The sequence below is a fragment of the Lemur catta genome, chromosome 20 (assembly GCF_020740605.2).
Source record: "Lemur catta isolate mLemCat1 chromosome 20, mLemCat1.pri, whole genome shotgun sequence".
NCBI classification, from domain to species: Eukaryota; Metazoa; Chordata; class Mammalia; order Primates; family Lemuridae; genus Lemur; species Lemur catta.
The window spans coordinates 6,415,252-6,436,527 of record NC_059147.1 but is presented as its reverse complement, the minus strand read 5'-3'; the positions used below and the strand labels follow the sequence as shown (position 1 = coordinate 6,436,527).

At 49.7% G+C, this 21,276-nt stretch overlaps 2 protein-coding genes across 15 annotated transcripts in view; one reads left to right on the top strand and one right to left on the bottom strand.

The window, feature by feature from the left end:
- The window catches only part of BRD7 (bromodomain containing 7), a 41,044-nt gene extending 31,763 nt beyond the window's left edge, over window positions 1-9,281 (top strand). The window contains exons 11-17 of one of the 2 annotated variants that reach the window (XM_045534022.1): window positions 266-401; window positions 2,512-2,623; window positions 4,501-4,557; window positions 7,530-7,641; window positions 7,937-8,080; window positions 8,281-8,424; window positions 9,049-9,281. In XM_045534022.1, coding sequence (XP_045389978.1) covers window positions 266-401; window positions 2,512-2,623; window positions 4,501-4,557; window positions 7,530-7,641; window positions 7,937-8,080; window positions 8,281-8,424; window positions 9,049-9,104 — 761 coding nt within the window. In that variant the 3' untranslated portion in view covers window positions 9,105-9,281. Of the gene's footprint in view, window positions 1-265; window positions 402-2,511; window positions 2,624-4,500; window positions 4,558-7,526; window positions 7,642-7,936; window positions 8,081-8,280; window positions 8,425-9,048 lie in introns of both variants that reach the window. The other variant, XM_045534020.1, reaches the window with a different exon arrangement.
- A 3,161-nt stretch (window positions 9,282-12,442) lies between these two features.
- ADCY7 (adenylate cyclase 7) overlaps window positions 12,443-21,276 on the bottom strand; it is a 57,619-nt gene continuing 48,785 nt past the window's right edge. For 10 of the 13 annotated variants that reach the window (XM_045534015.1, XM_045534016.1, XM_045534013.1 and 7 more), the window contains 12 exons: window positions 20,476-20,573; window positions 19,517-19,601; window positions 19,237-19,362; window positions 18,576-18,677; window positions 17,324-17,517; window positions 16,443-16,524; window positions 15,978-16,133; window positions 15,226-15,372; window positions 14,582-14,686; window positions 14,137-14,251; window positions 13,409-13,533; window positions 12,443-13,184 (listed from right to left, as the gene is read on the bottom strand). In XM_045534015.1, the coding sequence (XP_045389971.1) occupies window positions 13,038-13,184; window positions 13,409-13,533; window positions 14,137-14,251; window positions 14,582-14,686; window positions 15,226-15,372; window positions 15,978-16,133; window positions 16,443-16,524; window positions 17,324-17,517; window positions 18,576-18,677; window positions 19,237-19,362; window positions 19,517-19,601; window positions 20,476-20,573 (1,482 nt within the window). In that variant the 3' untranslated portion in view covers window positions 12,443-13,037. Of the gene's footprint in view, window positions 13,185-13,408; window positions 13,557-14,136; window positions 14,252-14,581; window positions 14,687-15,225; window positions 15,373-15,977; window positions 16,134-16,442; window positions 16,525-17,323; window positions 17,518-18,575; window positions 18,678-19,236; window positions 19,363-19,516; window positions 19,602-20,475; window positions 20,574-21,276 lie in introns of those variants that run through there. The other 3 variants (XM_045534019.1, XR_006730510.1, XR_006730511.1) reach the window with 3 other exon arrangements.

Sequence of the window (21,276 nt, the reverse complement as noted above, 5' to 3'; positions counted from 1 at the left end):
ATTTTATTAATTTCAGAACAAACTGGAAAATCAGGTGTTAGCATTCAAAATGAATTTGTTCTTTTTTTCTATTTCTCTCTCTCCCCCCCTTTTTGGGGAAGAATTCACTTGAGTTGTAACTTTACAAATATCTGTTAGGGAGAAAATATCTTAGATTTGTATGCCAATCACCGAAATAAAGTTAGAAGGGAATATCTTTTAAAACAAGAAAACGATTGACATATGAGTTAAAGAATAGTATTGTAGTATTTAATTTTTTCAACAGTGTTATACTTGAATTATGGACCCTACAGTTCCTATGCACCACATTATGACTCCACGTTTGCAAATATCAGCAAGGATGATTCTGATTTAATCTATTCAACCTATGGGGAAGACTCTGATCTTCCAAGCGATTTCAGGTGAGTCACCAACTAATCAATATTCTAAGTACCATATTGTTCTAAAATATTAATGTACATATGTGATTTGTGGGTAGACTTACAAAGTTATCCAAATGGAAGAAAATGTGTTCACTAAATTTCTTAATTGACAGTAATACGCCAGTGGTTATCCTTTAATGGATAATGAGAGAACGTATCTCCTTAATACCGACATCTGCAGTATTTTAATTATTACAAAAATACATTTTTTAAAAACACTGTGTACCTCAACTGATACCAAAGTTCAAGATCTTGTTACTTCTAAATGTTGATGGTACCATCTGCTCTGCTGTAACATTTTTGTGTGTCAGTGAGTTGTGTTCCAGACTTAACCAGTTTGGGAACCCACAGCACATTTTCCTCAAGATATTGAGGTAGGACATGATGGCTCAGGTAGGACCTAAGGCAATCCACTTACAAGCCTGTTTGACCCATCACCTACCAGATAGACTATTGCAGTTATACTCTACCATCGTTTATTACATGTTTCTGTGGGAAGATAATTTCTGTGTTCCTATTGAAGATGCCGAGCACTTTGCATCTCATCAACATGAGATGCCATCTTGACTTACCAGGATTCTGGCTCAGAGTACAGCATTGCACTTGGGTTATTCCTTCTTGGGACTGGTACCTTGTTAACTTTCATTATTTAAAAGAATTTAACCCTCTAGATTAACCAGTCCTGTGGTTTTGTGATAAAGGAGGACTGTTCCCTTTTACATAAGTCTGTGTGGTTTTGTTGTTGTTGTTTCTAGAAGGCAGGAGTCCCTAAGTCAGAGGTTGAATGTGTTTCCAGGTCAAGCATTTATATCCCTTAGACTTTACCAGCTTGAATGCATTCTTTCTGGACTATTTATCTGTGCCTTCCACAAATAGGCATTGCACACCCACTGTGTGCCAGGCATTATTCTAGATGCTTGGGGGTTCCCCAGGGAAACAGTGCTGACAAAGACCCATGCCCTCCTGTGAGATGGTGACAAGTGCTTTGCAGAAAAGTAAAGCAGCAAAAGAAGATAGATAGATGGTGGTGCTGGAGTTAGGAGAGGGGTGCAGTTTAAAATAGGGTTGTCAGGGAAGTCTTTGCTACAAAAGTGAAAGTGGAGCAAAAACTGCAGGAAGTGAGGAAGCCAGCAGTGCTGCCATCTGAAAGAAGAGCATTTCTAGCCAGTGAAATAGCTGTGCAAAGGCCCTGCAGTGGGAGCCTGCCTGACACATTCAAGAAACAGCATAAGAGCAGTAAGGAGCAGAACGAGTGAAGGGGAAGGTGGTCAGAGAGGTAACAGGTGGGAGTACATCTTTGTATGAACTTGAAGTTTTATTGTAAGTGAGATGGGAAACTACTGGTGGAGTGTGAGCAGAGGAATGACCCAATCTGGCTTACAGTTTTAAAAGGATCACTGTGACTGCAGAGGGACAAGGGCAGAAGTTGGGAGGTGAGAAATGGACTGGGGAGTGGCAGTTGAGGTGTTGAGAGGGATCGGTAGTCAGCCAGGGGGATTCCTGTGCTGACTGGAGTGGAGTGTGAGAGACGGAGAAGGCGAGGATGACTCCAGGGTTTTCAGACTGGGCCTAAAAGGCTGTAGTTGATATTTACTGAGAAGGAGGCGGGTTTGGAAAACTACTTTTGGGGAAAATGCAGCATTTCTGTTTTGGATATTTTAAGCTTGAGATGCTTAGTAGACATCCACATGGAGCTGTCCAAAGAGTGTGGTCCAAACTGGAGGTATAGCTTTGAGTTTTTTAGTATGCATGGAAGTCCTGAGGTGAGTAAGATCACCTTAGGGAGGAAGAAAAGGGGGGAGGAGCTGAAGCTCCAAAGACTGAGTCCTGCACCCCACAACTGACATCTTATTTTTGTTTGGGGGATCCTCAGGAGCATTTCATTTTCACTGTGTTCTTGATATTGTTTAATTGTCTCTTGATAAAGTAATCAGTGGTAAATACGTAAATGCAATGTTGTGTCTAGACAAAGTTTTACATCCTGGTGTATAAACTAAGGGCATCTAATGGAAACAGTTGGCTTGGATGGGAGGATGAAGCCAAGGGAGATAACTTATGTGGAAGTGACTTTACTGCCTCTCTCTTTCAGCATCCATGAGTTCTTGGCCACTTGCCAAGATTATCCATATGTTATGGCAGATAGTTTACTGGATGTTTTAACAAAAGGAGGGCATTCTAGGACCCTACAAGAGTTGGAGATGGTAAGAATGCTGCTGAAGAAACAGGGTAATTTATTACTGGCTCCCAAGTATTAGTCATTCAGTGTTGTGAAACCATGGGATTAACCAGTATGACAGCTGGACTCCATTCCCCTGAAAGACAGCCCAGCCGGGGTGAGACCACGGGTGGAGGACAATGAATGGAAAGGAGTAAGTCATTCTTGGGGGTCTGTGAGGGCCAGAGCATTGGCATTGTCTCCAGATCTTGGGAGTGTAGGATCCCAAAATGGGGTTTATAACTAGGAAGTCAGCAGGTGCTACGTACCCTAACAAAAAAGGAAAGTTTTGCTCACTGGCTCGAAACTAAGTTGGCTAAAATGATAGGGAATGGCCTTTTCCTTATTATACAGTCGTAGCACCATGGGAGGAGCCTCAGTTACAAAGTAAAAAGCTTCCTTGTTGCTGTCTTTTATTAACGCTTGTAAACTACCTCCAGTTCAGTTGGAGATAGTTAATGATCTGGAGTGATTCAAAGTCTTAATTCAAGGATTAGAACCAGAAAACGTTCCTTACGATGCAGAGGAGACTTGATCTCCACAATTGTCACCATGGTAAGAGGAACCCTTTGTCTCTTGGAGGTCAGAACTCTTAATGGTGGCTGTGACTCTAGTGCCTTGTACCCTGCCCACACTGCACATATGGTTGCTGGATGACCTGTCAGCACAGCTAAGGTCATTCCTCAGTCAGGTCAAGTTCAAAGATAACTGCTGTAAAATTCTAGCACATGAACTGCTTGCTTCACATGGCCTAAAAAATAATAAACTTTATATCAATTCAAAATATTTTTTACTATGTCCTTCCCATCAATTAATCTGAACTAATTACTACTCTAACTAAAATTGAATATTTTTCATTTGATGAATATGGCAGTGTGTTCCAGAATGTAAAGTGTCTCTGTCCTTTGATCCAACAGTATCAAACTCTTCTTAAAATTTATCCTAGAAAATAAGAGTTACATATAAGGATACATTGCTTATCATTTTTAGAAATTGGGAATTGGGGCCGGGCATGGTGGCTGGCTCCTGTAATCCTAGCATTTTGAGAGGCTGAGGCAGGAGGATCACTTAAGGCCAGAGTTTTGAGACCAGCCTGAGCAAGAGCAAGACCAAGACCCCATCTCTACAAAAAATAGAAAAATTAGCCAAGCATGGTGGCACACGCCTGTAGTCCCAGCCAGTTGGGAGGCTGAGGCAGGAGGATCTCTCAAGCCCAGGAGTTTGAGGTTGCAGTGAGCTATGATGACACCAGTGCACTCTAGTTAGGGAAACAAAGCAAGACCCTGTCTCAAAGAAATAAAAAAAGAAATTGGGAATTGGTTATGTAAGTCACAGTATACAACCTTTCAAAGATCACATTATTCATTGATGTCCATGACACATTTGTCTGTTTATATGTGCATTATCTCTAAAGAATAGGATTATGAGAAGCTTTCACATTCTCTGTAGCATTTGAATATTTTACAGTAATCCTTTGCTTTCTGACAATATTGCTCTTTTAATGCAAGGTAGTCCCTAGAGTTCCTCCCTATCTTTTCCTTGTCAGAGATTTATCTGTTGTTGAAAACAGATTCCATTTATTTAAGTATTTATATACTGTTTACCAGATACCTTCTTAAACATGGATACAGCTTTTTAATCTTTCTTGGGAATATTTCATCATCACTAGTAATAAGTATGCCAACTCACAAAATACTCTGAAATGCTAATAATTACATTCATTTGGTTTAAAAAATCATATTCTAATAGTCCATATTCTTATTCCTTTTCTCTTGCCATAAAGTCTTGACAGTTTCCTATTCTCCTTGATATTTGCCTTTGCATAATATTTTCACTAAAAGTTGTTTTTCTTTATCCTTATAGTCATCACCTGAAGATGAAGGTCCTACTAGGACACTTGACACAGCAAAAGAAATGGAGGTGATTATATTTTATTCCTTGTAAGAAATATTTTTGTGGATAATAAGCTAGAAGGCCTAAATGATAAAAGTTTTATTTTAAAATAAAAATATTTATTGAGTATCATCTAAGATAAAATAGGGGTTTTTTGCCTATGGGGAGCTTAGTGGTAGGCAGTGCGGTAGACAAGCATGTAAACAAGGGACCCCAAACCAGTTACTCTGCTATGTAAATGTATGAGTTGTAGTCGCCCAGGTAGGAGCAGCTCCTTGCAGAAGGGATGCTGTCTGACCTAGGTCTAGAAGAATGAATAGGCATTCTCTGAGTAGGCAGAGCCACTCATCAGAAGTGGGCAGAACTGCATGTATAATGACATACATGGAGCTGAGAGAACAGGGCCACCTGTGTTTTGATATTGAGCCTAAGAAATACTGATTTATAGAAATGCCCCCTATATTTTTAGAGACAGAAATGATTTCAGGAGTCTTGCAAGGCTTTGCCCTGAAGGAAAATGTAAACGTGTTAGTTCGCATATCAAAAGCTGCGTCCCTCAGGAGGCATCTCAGTGGTCAGTAGCAGCTGCTTTCCAAGGTGACGCTGCAATCTCAATCCTGTGGTTCTCGCCTGCTTTGAAAGACAAAGCAGGTTTGCATAGAGCCACGAGATGGGGAGCTGATCAAGGAAGACAGGCCACCCGAGATGAGAGCTGATCAGAGATGACAGCTGATCAATAAGATATGCTGCCGAGCTGGCCAGAGCCGGGGCCCAGGCAGACCCATGTGGTTAAAGTAATTAGCATAAGGGACAGCTCATCCTTGACTTCTGAAATCTCTGTTCTAATACACAATAACCAGAGCCATGATGTCTCTGTTTTTGCTAAAGTGATAGCTTTATCTTAAAACTTAGAAATTTGCCCTACGAAGATTTCATAACCCTTTGTTCACCTAGATAGAGTTAGTTAAGGGATCTGTAGAAGCCTTTTAGAAGACTTTGAACCTAAACTGAACTACCTGTTATTATGTAAATCCTGTTACCCCTGGCAACCGAAACACTGTGCACTATAAATACCTGTGTGAAACTTCAGTCAGGTTTGCACCTCTAACCGGAAAGGGGTGTAACCATCTGAGTACCCTCCTCTTTGTATCTTCCTAAATCTGTATTTTATAAACTGTATTTTTGCCTGTGTGTATTATTTCTGTTTCCTACTATTTTTTCATCCTTTGCAATGACCCCTGTCTGAGGGACCCAATTTTTTGCTGGGAGCATAGCTAACTCCCTGCACTTTGAGCCCAGAAAACAGGTGACCAAGCAGTCCCTGGGGGAGAAGAGCAAGGGTGGTGAGGCTGCATGGATGGGGACCCAATGATGAAGTTTTCTGTGTAGTGCTAAGAAGGTGAGATTTTATCCTAGAAGGTGGGATACTGTGATAAAATGTGGAGGAAAGAACCAGTGAAAAGCTACAGGACTTGTGTAAGCAAAAGAAATGACTAGCATACCAATAAAAGGAAGAGAATAAGGATGTGGGAAATACAGTACAAGGAAAATTGGCCTGGTGCATAAGGTAGGTAGCAGTGCTATCAGCTCACAGAGGAAGTACAAGAAAAGGAGCAAACCTTTGATGGCTAGTGTGATCTGGGACACTGCTGGAGATGTAGGCCTGGAACTCCAAGATTTGGGCTATGGGTGTGGATCTGAAAGTTGTTGATGAATAGGTAGAGTTTTATTTCAGTCATTAGAGTGGACAAGACTGTCCAGGGAGAACGTGTAGCCTGGGAAAGGTCAAAGGACAGAATCTTGGAGGAGACCAGTAATTAAGGTAGGAAAGCCATGGAAGATGATAAGCAGGAAAAGAGGCGGTTCAGCAGTGTCAGGTGCTGCACAGAAGCCCAGTGAGAGGGGACCGGCCAGTGTCATGTGTAACCTTGGTAAGAGAAGCGTTGGTAAAATGAGGGGTTCGGGGGTTGACCTCAGTGAGTTAAATAAGTGGAGGGAAACTGTGCTAAAGGGACATTGTTTAAGATGGGAGAGACATAAGCCCTTTAGCTGAGGGGAAGGAAGAATTGAGATGGGAGAGCAAGTGAGATGATGATGATGTGGACGGTAGCTACACAGCTGTGGTGTTTTCAAGGGAAGAGGAGCCAAGCAAGGTCATGTGCTTAGCGAAGGGGCAAGAATGAAAGAAATCTTGAGAATGGGGAAGGAAATTGTGTAAGAAGTAAAATGAGTTTTGAGGGCCCAGTTGAAATGGCAAACCGTAAGTGCATGCTAGTGCCAAGTTGCACAATTATACGGTTTTTCTCCACCACACTTTTAGCCTGCATGTATGTAGGTAGATCAGGTGTTCAGATTATTTGAGCTTGAAGTATAATACCATAGTATAAATGAACCATTAACTTTTGGTTACTTAATACCTGGGTTGATCTGTTCCTAAAAAGCAGTGTTAAGGTTATGGAAACTCTGTGTCTTACAATTGCAAAAATAAAACTCCACTCTTTTAAGATTTTGTTTCTCCCATGCGATATTGACAGGCTAGTGTTGGAGCCTGGAGGAGACCCAGGAAACATCTTAGGTTACAGGTCTACTATAGGAATGCAAGTATATGCACTGCGTGGGCTGAAACATTTGCCTTTGAGTCTCAGAAACATAAGGCATTGTCATAATCACCAAAAGCTCTTCACAATTTAAGCAGTAACAAGGCTCTTATTATTTTATCTTTAGAATGGTTGCCATATGAAACAATGCAAATTGTCTAAGATACATCATTACATTCCAGAGAATTATGGATTTATGGACACTTTTTTTGCCAAGATTTGGAAATAGCATTTTTAAAGGGTGTTCTGGAAAGACATTTTCTGTAAGCATCAAAATTAGGACTCCAAAGTAAATAGGTAGAATAACTTTGCCTATAAACACAAGCCACTGTAGTACTTTCTGGTTAGCACTGTCATGGTTTAGCAAGCTCAATTAATTGCCTTTTTTTTCTTTTGAAGCAGATTATAGAAATAGAGCCAGCAGGGCATTTGGACTCCAGTACTCAGGACAGGCTCACAGCCCTGAAAGCAGTAACAAACTTTGGTGCTCCAGTCGAGGTTTTTGACTCTGAAGGTGAGTATCTTCAGAGGCTTTGACGGAAACTGCATAACACAGGCAGTCAAGATTTAATGTCACATTAGTACAGATTAGCATGGCATTCATCACAGGAAAATCTTGACTAGCCAAGTTAAATGAATAGTAAAGTATGGCTGTGGTGTTGATTTTATTTGAGGGGGGTTACTTCTTGGGAGGGAGAAGGCTAACCAATAATGAGCAAAGCCCTCAAGCATAGGACTTTTTTACCACACAAGGTCAAATACAGGTATGTCCATGTTTTCTTTAGTGTGTTCTTTTTCTTACCACCCAGAAGCTGAAGTGTTCCAGAAGAAACTTGATGAGACCACCAAATTGCTCAGGGAACTCCAGGAAGCCCAGAATGAGCGTTTGAGCACCAGACCCCCTCCCAATATGATCTGTCTCTTGGGTCCCTCATATAGAGAAATGCACCTTGGTATGTTGCACCTCCAGTAAGAGAAGAATCAGGGGATGCTTAAAGGAAAAATCTTCTGAGTACAGTAGCGATACCACTATAAAGTAATGCTGAAATGAATACTGTTGTCTTTGCATTTATACGTTTGCTGTTCTTTTGGATTTTTTTAAAATTATCTAAAGGAATGACTTTTCAATAAGTAGAACTATTTTTCTTTTTAGCTGAACAGGTGACCAATAATCTTAAAGAACTTGCACAGCAAGTAACTCCAGGTGATATCGTAAGCATGTATGGAGTTCGAAAAGCAATGGGGATTTCCATTCCTTCCCCCGTCGTAGAAAACAACTTTGTAGATTTAACAGAAGGTACGTGCCCTTTTTCTCTGGGATGAGTGAAAGGCTTTTGTGAGTACAGTCCTCCCTCGGTATCTGCTGGGGATTGGTTCTAACCTACCAAAATGTGTGGATACTCAAGTCCCTGATATTAAATGGCATACAACCTACACACATCCTCGTGCATACTTTAATTCATCTGTAGATTACTTATACAGTGTAAATGCTTTGTAAATAGTTGTGATACTGTATTTATTTGTATCATTTTTAGTTGTGTTGTTGTTTATTGGGTTTTTTCCCCAGTATGTTCTGTCAACAGTTGGTTGAATCTGTGGATGTGGAACCCGCAGACACGGAGGGCTGGCTGAAAAAGGAACATCAGTCTTCTTCCTTCAAATAACATTTGAAAGATTTTTGTCTCTGTTCTTGGTGTATAAAACTATTGGTTTTCTTTCTATCTTGTCCAAAGAATAAAGGTTTCACACATTTGCCAGAAAGCTACAGTGATGACTTGCTAGTGCACCTCGTCTTTAACCTTGGTGTGGTGAATGGCTGGTGTCAGCAGTTACTCTTCGGGCTGGTAGCCTTACCTTCACTTCCTTTTTCTAATTAAAAGGAACAAAGTGCTGAATGAAGTGTGATGTCTTTCTCTTTCAGATTTTGAAGAACCTAAAAAGACTGATACGGCTGAGTGTGGACCTGATGGGATTTAAAGCCAACTGGTATTTGATTATATATTATGTACATATTTTTTCATTCTTAACTTGGAAATGCTTTTCAGAAGATATTAAATATTTGTAAATTGTGTTTTTAATTAAACTTTGGAACAGTCAATTTTAATGTTCCAGAGATTGGACTTACATTAGGTAATAAAGCTGAACCTGAGATTCTGAGAGGAGTCTTATGCATATCAACTGAGTTACCCCTGACCTTTCCCCGGGGCTGCATGAGGATGAGTGACAGAGAAGCTCGGGACGAAACAGCCTTTCTCACCATCACCCACGAAAAGAAGCACATCCCCAAAATAATTGAAATGGCTCATTGTTCACATTTGCCATACTCCCCATTAAAGAAATTATTCAAAAAGTAGCCCTTGTGAAGAAGAAATATAGCTTGGGGCTGTCACCATTCTTGGGCAGCGTTATTTCCAAATAGTGCTAGTGCTGCTTCCTGACCTCTCACAGATAGGACCATGACTAAGAAACTTTAAAAATGGTCCCTTCCAGTGAGATTCCTCATTGTTATACAAACATGCTAGAGATAACTTTAGAGTTTAGTGGTTTGGTCCTGCCCACTATGTACCTAGTGGGAATGATGGTCTTGTGTAGGATAATTAGGTTCCCTTCAAACCCCCTCCAAAAAGCAAAATAAGGAGTTTATAGCACTGTAACATGTCTGGTGTTCTTTTTTGTTTTTTTCCATTTTTTTAAAGAGTTATTTGGAACTATAGCAAAGGGCTAAGCCAAATAAGATAAACCAAATCACCCTTGAAAATATCAGGGAATTACTGAGCTTAAATGATAATCTGTGTTTCTATCCACTGTTTTTTATCTGAAATACAAAGGTCAAGTGCCCGAGTTTAATTAAGTAGGAGTCCATGAGCCGTGTCCCCTTCTATCACCAGTCACTGTATAGAGATGAATGGTAACTCTTCTGAATCTGGTTCAATATAACCTTTTTTAAAATTAAAAGCAAGGGGGAAAATTCAGGATGGATATAGCCTAGTTCAGTGAAAAAATTTATATAGAGTCCTCCCATGACCCCCCCCAGCAGGAAGCCATTTTATTTTCTTGACTTTGAAAATTAGTATTTAGCAAGAACAAGTAGGGTGAAGGAAAATTGAATCTCTCAAGAGATTTAAAGATGGCCTAATCTTTTAAAAACTTACGCTAAAAGAATCAAAAAAATGAGTTGAAGCATGTTTTTATCAAGTCTTTTAATCTCTAAAAATGTAATTTAGGTGGTAACCGATTCTTAAACTTTGGATCTACTTGGGTAAATTCCTGAAGACTAAGAAAATAATTAAATTCAAAACACATTTAGGACATTCAGGTTTTCCAAATTGTTAATTTAATGTATAAAAAGCAGCTAAACACTGGTACTTTATAAAAATGGATCACAGCATTTTGAAACAAATGTTACAGATCTCTAAATATTCAATATACAGAATAAAGCCTAGTTATTTGCATGTTCCATCTCAAAGCATATTTCTGTACACTGACCTATTATATACATAAAGTATACAGTGGTTAATGATCTTCTTTTCTGTGAGGAAATTTCCTTAATAAGTAAACCAGGAAACGTCAAGTATTATATTTGCCAGTCAGGGTGGGGCCACCTTAGGAGAAATGGTAAGTCCTTGATCCATAGAGAAGGTCATTTTTAGAAAAAATACTTGTCTGTCATAAAAAAGATAACACCTGTGAAGAAATTACTTGGTAATTTGAAAACAGATTTATAAAAAAAAAACTACAGGTGATCATACTCTATGACCTGAACATTGAAAACTAAAAACTTACTTACAAAATATTCTTATCTGAGCACAGTGCTTTAGTTGGAACTAGAGAAAAACACATGAATGGCAACCAATCATTTTTCTAAAACTCCTAACTGGGCTTTCTGTTACTGAAGAAAAAAGGTAACTTAAATACTGCAGGAGTAGAAGTATGTCGACCTCAGAGAGGCCCAGTGCATTGACCCGTTTCCATGTTTATATCAGTGACAGAACGGGCCTGACTTCCCCAGAGAGCCCCCGGCTGGGCAGCCTTGCTCACCACTAGATTTGCTGAGCACAGATTTCAGTAGAGTACTTAACTGAAACCAGCCCTTTATGTGAAAAGGTGTGTAAAAAGGGCAGTTTAAGCTGGCCTTATTTCCCTTAGCAGCATTTTTGTCATAAAATTCCTTTAAACAGCAAGTTCTTATATTCATACTGATTCCAATTACATGCAACAGGTCAGAGCTGCCACTAGTGTACTAACACGTTTGTGCAAATTAGAATAAACCCATCCCTCCTCCCCCCGGGCCAGTAAAGCCCCGCAAGATGATAGCACAGGCAGTTTCGATTTCAGTCTCCTCCCCGCTTGGCTAGCCATAACTCGAGTCTGCAAATAGGGGGACAGCTCCTCTCAGGACCTCCCCAGGCCCAGGCAAGCGAGGCTGCTTAGTCGCCCTGCCTGCAAGCCTCTGTGATCTTTTGACGGCTCCTGTATGCAGGATCTTCTGTATAACGTCATGGATGACTTCTAGCTAAAAATCCCTGCTATGTAGGGAAATTCAGTTGTATTAGAAATTCTGGGATGCTCTAGCTATGAGGCCACTGGTTATAACTTCTGGTTATAAAGTCAGTTCAGAAAAAGAAAGGGCAGTTTGGTTATTTCACACCTTGAAACGGGTTGACTTCTTGCAGTTCCCTGGGAGTCTGAAGCATAGTAATACACCATCTCACAAACCTGACATTTTGCATTTGCCTCGACTCGCTCAGGTTCAGAACAAGAGCATTTCAGCATTTGCCAGACAGCTGGCTTTCCAGATACGGGAACCTCTACACACGCCCATACGGAGTAGATCCTTCTACTTTTGAAGCTCTCCAGAGTTAGCTATGAAGACTAAAGAAAAGGAAAGAAGTACTGACAGGTTGTCCACGTTCTCTCTATACACTCCATTCCCTTCTAGTAAGAAAAAGAAAGAACTAGTTGGAAGGTGACAGGAGGAGCCCAAAAATGCACGCGTAGTCAGGGCAGAGCTAAAGGCTGTACCATATTTCTGGGCTTCCAGCTTACTGCACCTACCCCAGAGTGCTCGCATCCGGGCTGCCCACGTCCGAGCCAAGGCCACACTGCTCCTTGCTTTCTTGCTGTGAGCCACATTCCTCACAGACCGGTGCCATGCGCCGACGCTGGACAGGGGTCCTGCTTACATGTCAGTGGTCAAAACAGCAGAGACTATGCTGGAGGGAAGAGATTTTATCTAGTGTCTACAAAGTCACTGGAAAGGATAAAACCCTCATTAATGATATATCTATTTAAAACAAACACATGCCAGAGATGGCAAGAAGTAATAAATGTTCATTTTTTCTTTCTACTGTTTGAAACCATTTACGGGTATAAAACACTTCCCAATTCCATTCACCAGGACGCCCCAGTGAGAAACAGAATCCCATAGCCAGTCTCTCTAGGGAGAAGGGACTCTTCCATGCAGCCCATCTCTGTCCACTCCGTAGCTAGAAAGCGTCAGTCTCGCTTGGGCATGCTCACAGGCCACTGAGACGGACGTCTGTTTTGGCCGTGCTCTAAGATTGCCTCCACAGTGCCTCAGGGAACAAGATCTCAAGGTCACAGGCACAATGGTTGTACCAGTGATCCCTTTCCAGCTGACCCGGAAACCGTCACTGACCAACAGCACAGAGGTTCTGGCTGCCACCGGTGTTACCGCTCAGAAGTTGCCTCCAGCCGGGATCTGGTGCACTTGGCCCAAGAAATCCTCTAGCACACAAACAGCCAGGGAAGCCACGCACAGCCGTCCGCCAGGACGTGGCGATGGCCAAGCCCTCCGAGTGCCTTTGTGGCTGGTGCGGGGCTGAGTCTTCTCCGTGGCTTCAGGGAAGGAAACTGGCTTCCCGGGTGTCCTGAACCCAGCCGACGCCCTCAGTTCAGCCCCAACCCCTGAACCTTGGCGGTGTCTGTACAGACAAAGTAAGTCCTCAGTTCGCCTTTGCCTTTAACATTAATTAGCCCACGACATTCACAGGAATAACCGAGGCCCTGCAGGATGGTGCACGTCTCTTCGGTAACCTGGAAAGGAAGAGAAACCCAGGTGTTCAGAGGCAGGAAGGGAAGCTGTAGGGGAAGAGATGGGAGAAGCTGGCAGGGGTCAGCACACATGTCTCCTTGCCCTCGGGAAGTGTGACAGCTCCAGTCGCAGGCTGGCTGTTGGCTGAGCAGGTCTCAAGTCGAGGTCCCCTCCCCTCTAGGGACCTTCTTCCCTCTTGGTCACGTGCTTCCCAATGGGCTCTCACCTGGATCTTCCCGAGTTCTCCAGTGCTCTCCATCCGGCTGGCCACGTTGACCGTGTTTCCCCAGATGTCATACTGAGGCTTTCGAGCCCCGATCACTCCAGCAATCACAGGCCCGTGGTTTATGCCTGAAGACAATGTTTACAGTTGGCTGATCACAGAGGCAAAGCCTCAGGCTTCTGTCCTTGAGGGGAGGCCACAAAATTCACCCCCTAAGCACAGAAAGCAGGAACCAAACAACTGAAAGGGAGGTTGGGTTGGGACAGCTTCCGGAAGTCTGCCCCGTGGACTATGCCTGGGGTGTGGGAAAGGCGTTCCCTGCCCTGGCCAGCTCCCCGGCAGGCTCTCCAGGACTCAGGGAAGTCTGGGCTTGGTGGTGACACTTACCTAGTACCCGCTAACCTCACTCTAACACCTTCAGTAAAGAACACCTAGGCTTTGAGCACAGACCCTTCCAGCTAACAGTGACTACTTAGATGTCTGTACGTTGAGGTCACCTACTTACAGTTGGTAATTTTGGTTCTCCGTTTTCTGTCGTGATAGTTCTTATTTACTTAAAACTTTCAAAGGTAACCATGTAAGCAGAATGCAAAGAAGGTCTGAATAATTACCCAGTCCAGCCACTGGGCCTGTCAGGTCGGAGAGGTTTCTAAAACTTCCTAGCAGATGGCCCCTCACCACACAGCGGGCCTGCCTTCCCCTTCCCCGCCCCCGCCCGCCCAGGGCCTCACCGACGCGCAGGCGGAAGGAGTTGAAGGAGTGCCTGTTGATGCCGTCCAGCTTGCTCATCAGGGCCATGCTGAACTCCACCATGACGCCGATGTGGGCGTGCTGCCGCTCCAGGTCCTGTGGCACAGAGCCCGTGCAGGGCCGGGGACAGCTGACCCGTCCTGCCCCTCGGCGGGGTGCGTGTCAGCTCCTTAGGGCTCCCGCCCCCTGACCTGGCGGGTGCTCCGCTATCCTTGTGGATCTCTTGGGAGGGGCTTTCGGTGGCAGAGATGTGCCAGGGGCTCCTCCACAGGGCTCCCCTGCCCCCACGAGGGGGCCGTTGCCCGCTCCGGGCTCAGCCATACAAGCACCTTTGCCCTTCGCGGACAGGACAGGGAGGCTCTCCCTTTAAGTAAGGTGATGTGTCCGGGGACTGTTGAACTGCCCCTCGTGGGGCGGCTCTAGTACCTGGTTCTCGTGCCCTGGGGTGACGCTGAGCCCTGCAGCTGCCATGTATGTGCTGCCGATGGTCTTGATCTTCTCCACACCACTGAACTTGGGCTTGAGCAGCAGCTGTGGGACAGGGGAGCAGTGAGGCAGGGCTGCCCGGGCCACCCCAGCTTCTCAGAGTGTGGGGGTCTCGTGCGCAGCGGCCCTTCCGTCTGTGCTCACAGCTAAGGGCAGGTGGGGACGTGGCCTGGCCCCTGCTCCTGTCATCTGCATCTCCCCAGTGCTGTCCCTCGCTCATCCCAGCCTGTCCACCCTCCCAGCCTTGTTAAGGAGCAAACACGGCTCAGCGTTATCCACACAAATGCGCATCACCCGTCTCCAGCACAGGATGAAGCCCAAACTGATAGGCTCCGGAGCACGGTGACAGCGTGGGCTCAGCGGGAAATGTAGGGGAAATGCCCTCTACAAGGGCACAAGCTGCCCATCACAGAAGAGACGGCAACAAAATATTTGCTGAATAAAACAATGAAAAAGACAAATGTGTGCCTTTCATACTTCGTGTACGTCCCCCCAAGGGAGCGGCGCTGCATGTTTTAACCGGGGTCTAGGACACCGGTGCCTCCGCGCCCAGCCGGCGCCGTGAGCCGGCGCGCCCCGCCCACCTCGTCGAAGTCGGCGATGATCTCGTTGAGCAGGCGCAGGCACTCCAGCCCCTCCTTGTTGACGTCGCACTCCGTGTAGAACACTTTGAAGTCCGGCACCGAGGCAAACATGACGCAGACGCAGTCGTAGGACTGATGGTACCAGTCCTGGATTCAGGTGGGAAAGCAGGACCCTAGGGCCACCTGGCTCTTGCGGGGACAGAGGAGCAGAGCAAGGGGACTGCGGGAGGGGACGGCACCAGCCCTGGCCGTGCACAAGTCCCCGCGGGAACCGGCAGCTCCAGGAGGGTCAGGCTCAGGGGGTTTCTGCTCCTCTGAGCACTGTGGGTGTCTCTGTGCACAGCTGGGGGGACCCCTGGGGAGCAGACAGAACAGACCTGGGCTCCACACTAAGCAACTCACTGCTCCTCGGTTTGCTTATCTAGAAACCTCCCTGCTACACGGAACTAGTAGAAATACAGACATTTTCTTCAGTACAGAACGTCCAGATCACAAACACCTGAACACACGTGGTCCTCGTGACAATCCTTTGAGGTGAGTGTCAGCCCATTTCACAGAGGGGAAGACCGAGGCACAGGGAAGCGAGGTGTGTGGCTACCGTCACAGTGGAGCCCAGGTCTCGGACCCCACACCCCTGCTCTTACAGCTAATCCCGTGGGATGCACGTCGTAGCTCTGCACCTTCACCCCGCGGGACTGCCCCTGTGCCCTCAGCCTCCCCACCCATGACTGAGCCCCCTCTCCCCCCCACACCTCATTTAACTTGTCACCAATGAAGTGAGCTGCCACATGGGCCGGCAGGACGTTCTCCAGGAGAAGGCGGTTCACGTTCTCCATGGTTTCAAACTCCTCGTGCTCCTTCTTGAACTTCTTCTTCCACAGACAGTCCAGGCGGCAGTAATAGTCAATCTGCAAGAGCGGGGGCCTCAGCGTCCCGCCCGCAGGGGAGCAGTGGCACGACCGGGGCTGCCAGGGCACAGCTGGGACCCTCAGGGCTGCCAGGCCAGCCTGTGCCCGTGGCCAGTGTACACCTCCCAGTCGGGTCAGCCTGTCCCTTATGTCCTGGGGGGAGGCGAGGACCCTGACTCAGAGCCCCTGACCAGGGGGCCAGAGCTTCCCGGCAGGACTGCCGCCTCCCTGCTGCCCTGCTCAGCCCAGCCCAGCCTGCCCCGACCCTCACCAGGGCCAGCTGGGGGCACAGGGCGTTCCGGTCCGTACCTGCCTGGAGAGCATGAGGAGGGTGGCATAGAACAGGACCAGGTAGAAATTGATCATGGTCTTCAGATCCCTCCAGGAACACCTGGGGACAATGCTGGACGTGAGAGGAGCCTGGAGTCACTGCCAGCGCCCACCGACCTGACCTGCCACTTCACGTCACTCTCCCCCGAGAAGAGCGCACCCACGGAAGAGGCAGAACACGTTCGAACGAGGGACGAAGACAAGACACTTCAGGGCGTAAAGGAACGGGGGAGGGTGGGGAGGTGGGGGAGCCCTCCCGGGGACCTCTGAGCTCCCCCTGAATGACAGTCAGCCCTGGCCAGGTGGCCAAGAGCTGCTCCCAGGGAACAGGGCAGGGCAGGGCCGGGGACTTGGGGACCAGCGTGAGGGCTGCGGGGTGTGAGCCACACCCAGAGCAGCTGCTGTTCCGGGTCCCCAGGCTTCTGGCCTTCAGTTCGAGGGCAGCCAGGCCCCCTCCTCAACCCACGTGGGGCCCAGGCCCCAGAGCCACACACACAAGCCTCCCTGTGCCTCGGCGTCACCACCTGTGCAGGGAGAGGCCGGAGCAACTGCTCCTTTCAGAGCCGGAGACCCGGGACGCGGCCCACAGAGAGGGGCTGAGCGAAGCTGGGGCGCCCGCCTGCCCCCAGCCTGCCTCTGTCGGCCGGGAACTTCCCCAAGCACCTGCAGAGGAGCCACGCGCCTCAGCTCCGCGCGCTGGAGCCAGAGGACCTGGCCACGTCACTGTCCCTTCTGTGAAAGGAAAGCCACGCCCTCTGCCCACCCCGCCCGCGAGGCGCGCCGTCCCCAGGGCGTGCGTACAAAGCGCCAGGCCGTGCAGGCGCCAGCTCAGAGCAGGGCACGGGGGCGGCGGGCCCCACCTGAGGGGGCCGGTGCTGTTGGTGAGGTTGCCCAGGACGTGGCCACAGCAGTCCTGCTGCCAGCACGGGGACAGGTTGAAGAGCACCAGGTAGGCCACCAGGGCCACGGTCAACAGCACGACTTTCGGCTCCAGGCTCATCCGCAGGAAGACGGAGCAGGCGATGAAGCCTAGGACGCAGCTGCAGGCATAATACTGGGGGCAGGGGGAGGTTACCAGGGTGGCAAGGGTCACCCCACCGTCTCCGGTCACCAAGAGGCACGCCGCAGGCCCGGCAGTCACCAAAGGGAGACACGCGTTAGCACTAACCCACCTACGCTCAGAGTCCCCTTCGGCCCTGAGCCCGGGTGTCGGCATCGCGCTCCCGCCGTGGGGACCTCCCGTTTCAACAAAGAGCAGGCAGTGAGATCTAAGTTCCCAGCCTTACGCTGATTTTACTGTAGTGCTTCTTCCGGAAGTAAACGGGTGCAGGTGCAGCGGCCATGACAAAAGTCAAGGCGTCGCCTCCTCCACAGCCTGTCTCCCGAGTCCTGCCGCAAGCTGGCCCCACCCCAAGTGCATCTCTCCTGCTCAAGATCATGCTGTGGCTCCCCACTGCCCTCAGAATAAAGGCCACATTCTTCCCCCTGGCATTCCCGCTGCTCCCTGATCCAGGTCACACCTGCCTCTCTGGCTTCATCTCCCCTCCCCCTCCCACCCTCCCCATGACACAAACCAGCTGAGACCCACTGTTCCCCCCACAGCCCTCAGCTTCCCCTCACACTGCCCTCTCCCCGTCTCAGAACCTCCTGCCCTTTAGACACCAGCTCAGTTCACTGCTGCCCCCTTCAGTCCCAGAGCCCTCATCGTGCTCATCCGCGAGGCCACGCCGGGCCTGGATGCTTGGCCAGCCTGCCTGGGGCCCGGGGCTGGCGTCACCACCCACGACGCCAACTGGCTAAGCCCCCTGGGCCCCACTTACTCGTGGGTAAAATGGAGGGGCCTGCCGCAGAAGTGAGCACGGGACACCCACCGGCACAGCGGAGGCTTGTCCCTGTCCCGGCACACCCCACACAGCTTAGGCCACACGCCGAGACCCAGACTGTCCCCGGGACAGGGCTCGGCTCGGCCTGGCTGGGCCCTGCTCTCCGCCCACTCCCGCACACCCTGCGGTCTCGGGCTCAGGGTCAGGGGCTTCAGCTCGGCCGCAGCCCCTGGCAGGAGCGGTCGAGTGAGGACCCAAGCACCCAGGGGTGGGCCGGGGACACGCTCACCGGGAGGAGGCGCACGCACAGGGTCCTCTCCCCACCGCTCACGTCCTGCAGGCTCGTCCCGTTGCCGTCGGGCAGCTCCAGGGCGGGGAAAGGCGTCAGTGGCTGCAGAGGAGACAGGCCCCCGTCAGGGCGGCCCCGGGCACGGGGACACGGAGTGAGACGGAGCTGACGTTTCCCGCCAGGCTCACTCTGGGCACGGCCGTGAGCAGCTGCCCCGGCTTCGCACAGAGGGAGAGAACCGCGAAACCGTAACCTGACCGGGCGGACACGCCCAGGGCATCGGGGGCTGCCTCAAGCCCGGGGCCGGGGCCCTTCTCCCCAGGGGACCTTGCTTTCTGCGGCAGCGAGCACGCCAGCAGGGCCAGGGGAGGAAACTGAGTCTCAGAGGGGCCAGTGGGGCCTCCTCAGGGGCCCTGAAGAAGGAACAGGACGTCAGGACGTTGTGGAGGCTCAAGACAGGGCCGGCCACTTAGGCTCTCCAGGTGCCCAAAGTCCTCACGTGAAAACCAAAGGGCAGGAGCCCCGGCCTGCAGGGGGCCTCGGGGGCGCCCACCACGCCGGGAGAGCAGCGATCAGGGCGACACGGGTTCTGGACTCGAGACCCCCAGCGCCAGAGACTGGCTCCCCCCACCCAGGAGGCGGCGGCGGGGGCAGGACCGACCAGGTTGACGATGGCAACGGTGAGCACGCTGCCGATGGTCAGGACGGCCAGGGACAGCCTCAGCAGGGGCCACGCCTCCACCCTCTCGGAGACGGTGCGCAGCGCTCCGCGGGCTGGGCAGCACCTCTGTGGAGTGACGGGGTCGCGTCACCGAGAGCCAGCAGCCGGGACAAGGAGGCCCGAGGATGCAGGACCCTCGGGAGAGGCCTCCAGGGCACTCAGCAAACTGTCCCCAAGGCAGAGCCAGGGGCTCACTCGGGAGACAGGGCCGCCCACTCACCGAGGGCTCACTGGCAAAGCACAGGCCCAGCACCAGCCCCAGCACACAGGCCACCAGCCCGAAGGACACCCCCAGAGCCGCTGTCCTGGAGAAGAGGAAAAAACCTAAGTTCCAGCGAGTCATCTGCCCAGGACCCCTCCCGTCACCCCAATTGTCTGGCTTCCAGCCACCTGTCCCCTCCCCACCTGCCATGCTGCCCACAGCAAAGGGGGTCCTTGAGAATGAGGACTGTGGTCCAACTGCCCCACTAGTAACACACAGGCCCGGCCAAAACATGGAGATCAAGGTCAACATCCTGTCTCCCTTTTGGGACCAAGTACATAAGAAACGAGTCACGCCTGTGCAGCCCTTAGACGCGCATCTGGCAGGTAAAAATTATGCACGAGTGTTCTCTCCTTTGTCTTTATTAAGCACAGCCAAAATTAGAATCTTGGTCAACCCTTTGGCCTAACTGCCCTTCTAGAAACTACCACGTGGCTGACCTTACCCCCAGCCCTGTGCCCCACCAACAGGGCCAGGAGCCAGAGGGGAGTCTCAGGGACTCCCGTTCCAGGCAGTGCCACCTGGACAAACATTAACCCTCCGAGGCTCAAGGTCCCCACACGTAACAGGGAGGTGATGCTGCCTGCGGTTTTCGGAGGTTGCCCTTCTAGGACTCCAAAAGCTAAGGCGAGGGTCACCAGCTAAAATGCCAACAGGCCACACAGCAGGTGACTGAGAAAGGGAGAGGCACTAGGGGGCGGAGGAGCCTGCGGTACAAGCACATTCCATTAAAAAGCAGCATCGGTGACCCAGGTGTGCAGCCACGACCCTGGCCCGGCGGCAGGGACCTCAAGCCAGCCAGCGCCCCCAGCCCAATCACTCGGCTCCTTGCAGGGGCTCTGGTGGGTCCCACCTGGGTCACCGCCCCTCCTGGCCAGGACCGCAGCTGGCTCGAGCCTCCTCCCCTCCCAACTGACCTGGGCATCAGCAAGACGTGGACGAGCAGGACGCAGACGAACACGAGGCCGGCACAGGCGAAGTCGTGGCGGGCCCGGGGGATGGGCGCCAGGCGGTACTAGGGGCGACAGGGACCATGAGGGGCCACCTGCAGGCCACTGCCCCAGCTCAAGTTCATCAGCTTAAAAAAACAGCTCAGACCCCTCGTGTTCCAGGTGATGTTACATGTAGTAACTTTCATTCAGGTCTGTGACTATTTCCAAAGTCCCTGCAAAGCTCCTGGCCCCAAGTCCACAGATGGGGACCAAGTCTGAGCTCCCAAGACTGTCCTCGCCCCCATGAGGGGGAGGCTGGGCCCATGCTGCGCCCCCACACACCCACGGGTGCCCCAGGGGCTCGCACTGCAGGTGCGGAAACGGGCCCAGAGGCCTCGGCCACACAGCCTGCCCGTCACGCAGCCAGCAGAAAGCCCGCCAGGCTGGTGTCCCGGTGACCCGCTCACATGGGGAGTCCCCAACTCAGGGAGCCCCAGCAAGAGGAAGCCCCCCAAGTCCTGGACACGGGCCACCATTTGCTCTGGCTGAGCGGGGCGAGGGGTCCCAACACCGGGGCCACAGCAGAGGCTGAGGACGGGCTCCGAAGCCCCTGAGAGCCGCAGTCTCCTTTCTGGGAAGTGGGGGAGCAGCGCCCGCCCTGGCCAACCACGTGAGGGCTGAACGGTACAACACGCGTGCCTGGGACGCTGCCAGCACCCAGGGGGCGCTCAGTAAAGAACCGGTCACGACTGGCACAAAAAGCTCATTGTCGTAGCAGCCAGATGG